The sequence below is a fragment of the Sinocyclocheilus rhinocerous genome, unplaced genomic scaffold (genome assembly GCF_001515625.1).
Source record: "Sinocyclocheilus rhinocerous isolate Xijiao unplaced genomic scaffold, SAMN03320098_v1.1 C35587351, whole genome shotgun sequence".
Taxonomy (NCBI): domain Eukaryota; kingdom Metazoa; phylum Chordata; class Actinopteri; order Cypriniformes; family Cyprinidae; genus Sinocyclocheilus; species Sinocyclocheilus rhinocerous.
The window spans coordinates 1-538 of record NW_015756670.1 but is presented as its reverse complement, the minus strand read 5'-3'; the positions used below and the strand labels follow the sequence as shown (position 1 = coordinate 538).

General features: G+C 58.9%; 1 protein-coding gene across 1 annotated transcript; it reads left to right on the top strand.

Annotated features, from left to right (window-relative positions):
- Positions 1–7: 7 nt before the first annotated feature.
- Positions 8–535, top strand: LOC107734962 (ATP-sensitive inward rectifier potassium channel 12-like; the record flags this gene model as incomplete). The annotated part of the gene is made up of 1 exon (XM_016546817.1): positions 8–535. A coding segment is annotated over one exon (528 nt), but the record flags the coding sequence as incomplete, so codon positions are not given.
- Positions 536–538: the final 3 nt, after the last annotated feature.

Here is a 538-nt window from a genome sequence, read left to right as displayed (position 1 = left end):
GGCACGTCCGAAGAAGCGAAACCAAACCTTGCTGTTTTCGCATAACGCAGTGATCGCGCTGCGAGACGGGAAGCTGTGTTTAATGTGGCGTGTTGGGAACCTTCGGCGGAGCCACATCGTTGAAGCCCATGTTCGAGCGCAGCTTATCCGCCCCTACGTGACGGCAGAGGGCGAGTTCATCCCGCTGGAGCAGACCGATTTGAATGTGGGCTACGACGAAGGCACAGACCGCCTGTTCCTGGTGTCGCCGCTAGTAATCGTGCATGAAATCGATGAGGACTCACCTCTGTGGGGGATGAGCTGCGCGGATCTGGAGTCCGATGATTTCGAGATCGTAGTGATCCTGGAGGGAATGGTGGAGGCGACGGCAATGACCACGCAAACGCGTAGCTCGTACCTGTCCCGCGAGATCCTGTGGGGTCACCGCTTCGAGCCGGTCATCTTCGAGGACCACGACCGTTACCAGGTGGATTACGCGCACTTCCACAAGACCTACGAGGTTCCCTCGACGCCCGCCTGCAGCGCTAAGGAGCTGAGC